We start from the raw sequence: 2,182 nt of genomic DNA, 5'->3' as shown, positions 1-2,182 counted from the left end.
CACACGAACCTTTCAGTGTTCACTTAAAACGGGAAGACAGGAAAAGCAAGCATGGGGGTGTGCTTCTGTTCTTGCTCTTCTACTCCAGATGAACCCGTTCTTTTTGTTTGTTTTTCCGTTTTTACTGTTACAATGGTCTGGAAGAGGATTAGATACTGTAAATAGAGTGGGAGGAGCCATTTCTTTTGCTACCAAAAAGCGATCAGAAAAGTGGAAAAACATCAATACTGCAAGATCATAAATAGAAAAATAAATAAATTTTATTTTGTACAAAAGAGAAAGTGTACCAGAGCCAAAAGGCTGTGTGTGACCCAGAGCCAAGAGGCCTTCAGTGTCCAGGGCCAAGAGTTTCTGTGAATCTCAGGGCCAAGCGACTTAGGTGTCCAGGGCGCCAGGGAAGCCAGGCTCAGAGCAGTAGCAGGGAGCCCAGCAGCAGCTCGCCCTGGCCCAGCGGTCGTCCGCGCTCCAGCCCGCGGCCCTTGCTCTCGGCCTTGATGCGCACGGCCAGGCGGCGCAGCAGCTCCTCCGGGAGGCCGTCGAAGCAGCAGTCCTGGTCCAGGGCGGCCTTGCGGCTGCGGCGGACCACACTGGCGCGCTGCTGGCCCGACGGCCGCAGCACCAGGCTGAGGCGGCAGCCCAGGGCGCGGGGCTCGAGCGCGGTGGCCGGGCCCTCAGCGCGCAGCAGGCGGAGGCGGAGGCAGGCGCTGCGCGGACAGTACTCGGCCGCCAGGCGCAGCGTGCAACCTCCGCGGCCCAGAGCCACGCTGGCCTCGGCTTTCAGGCGCTCGGCATCCGGGCCGGTGGGGGCCGGGGGCGCGCAGGAGGAGGCGCGCTCGTGCTCGTCGCCGCTGGACGCTGGGCGCGCGCTGGCCGCACGTCGGGGGCCCCGCAGCGCTCGGCTCAGGAGACCTTCGGGGGCGTGCAGGAGGCGGCGCATACAGGGCACAGGAGCGGCTGGTGGGGCTGAGTCCAGAACGCGCGGGGCATTGAGCTCAGAGTCCGAGGCTCGGCGCGGGCACGCGTAAGTGTGCGCACGGTGGCGAAGTCCCAGCCGCGGGCTGCCCGGGTGGCCGAGGAAGAGCGACTCCTTCCGGCGCGTGTGCGGGCTCTCGAGCAGCGCACAGAAGCCGTAAACGGTGCGCGCGCGCGGCAGGTGCGGCAGCGAGAGCGCAGCCTGGGAGCGCGGGTCCCAGTCGGTGCGACCCGCACCGTCGTCGTCACCGTCCTCGCGGTCTTCAGGGGTGCGCGGCCATAGGTCGGGTTCGGCCGCGCAGCGCCAAGGCAGTGCGGCGGCCAGGAGCGGTGATTCGGGAGCGCAGGGGCCCGGCAGCCGCGGAGGGATGCAGAACTCTGGGATGCGGCCCGGGGTGAGCACGTTGGAGAAGGTAGGCTCAGGAGTGGAGGAGCGTAGTCGACCGAGAAGCCTCATCCTTCTAGCTTATGCCCAAGCGTGGCGGATACAAGAGTGCCTGCAACACAGAAAAAAATGTTGAATTTGGGCTCCTGAAGTCCAATGGATCCCTTCCTTGACCCTCTGAAAGTACCCACAAATCTAGGGCTCCGGGTCAACACAAATCAACCTTTGGAGCATCCCATGATAACCAAAACTATATAAATGATTATATAAAAATCAAACCTTTTCTTCTTCAGTCTCACTGGGTCCGACTGCAGGAACAAAGCAGGTGACGTCTAATTCAGAGCTAGGGCTCCTCCACCTTCAGCACTGCAGCTGTGACAATGGCGCTCCTGCCTTATACCTTAGCGGGAGTCACGCCCAGGTGCCAAGAGGCCAATCCCAAGAAGTAACAGACAGAGCCCGCCTTTCAGCCATCTCTTCCCCTTAAGTTCTCAGTCGCTTGCTATATAGGTGTCGCAGGAGCTGGCTCTGGGACCTAAATTGGCCGTCCCTTCGCTAGAGCGCCACTTACAGGTCCGGGTAGTGCTGCAGATGAGTAAAGGCCATCCTGTCACCCTGGGAAAGAGAATTTGATAGTTCAAAAGTTTTTTGGCCTATCAGAGAAGGCGAAGAAGGATGAAGAAATGTAAAGTTGATTTTGGCGACTAAGTAAATCCGATCCTCCCATTCGGCACCTGACACACACATTCTACTGGCTTCTATTTTTCAGGATGCATACCTGTTTCCAAGCACAGGTTAAACTTGGCACGTCCGTTTAGGATGGGG

The 2,182-nt window shown here is 59.6% G+C and overlaps 1 protein-coding gene across 1 annotated transcript; it reads right to left on the bottom strand.

Annotated features, from left to right (window-relative positions):
• Positions 1–237: 237 nt before the first annotated feature.
• C2cd4b (C2 calcium dependent domain containing 4B) lies at positions 238–1,710 on the bottom strand. Its single transcript, XM_028771302.1, has 2 exons — positions 1,637–1,710; positions 238–1,469 (listed from the first exon to the last, which is right to left on the bottom strand). The coding sequence occupies exon 2, from the start codon at positions 1,427–1,429 to the stop codon at positions 407–409; it is 1,023 nt and encodes a 340-aa protein (XP_028627135.1). The 5' UTR covers positions 1,430–1,469; positions 1,637–1,710; the 3' UTR covers positions 238–406.
• Positions 1,711–2,182: the final 472 nt, after the last annotated feature.

The sequence above is a fragment of the Grammomys surdaster genome, unplaced genomic scaffold, assembly GCF_004785775.1.
Source record: "Grammomys surdaster isolate TR1022 unplaced genomic scaffold, NIH_TR_1.0 206, whole genome shotgun sequence".
NCBI classification, from domain to species: Eukaryota; Metazoa; Chordata; class Mammalia; order Rodentia; family Muridae; genus Grammomys; species Grammomys surdaster.
The sequence above is the reverse complement of the archived record's forward strand: the minus strand, read 5'-3'. Positions and strand labels throughout refer to the sequence as shown.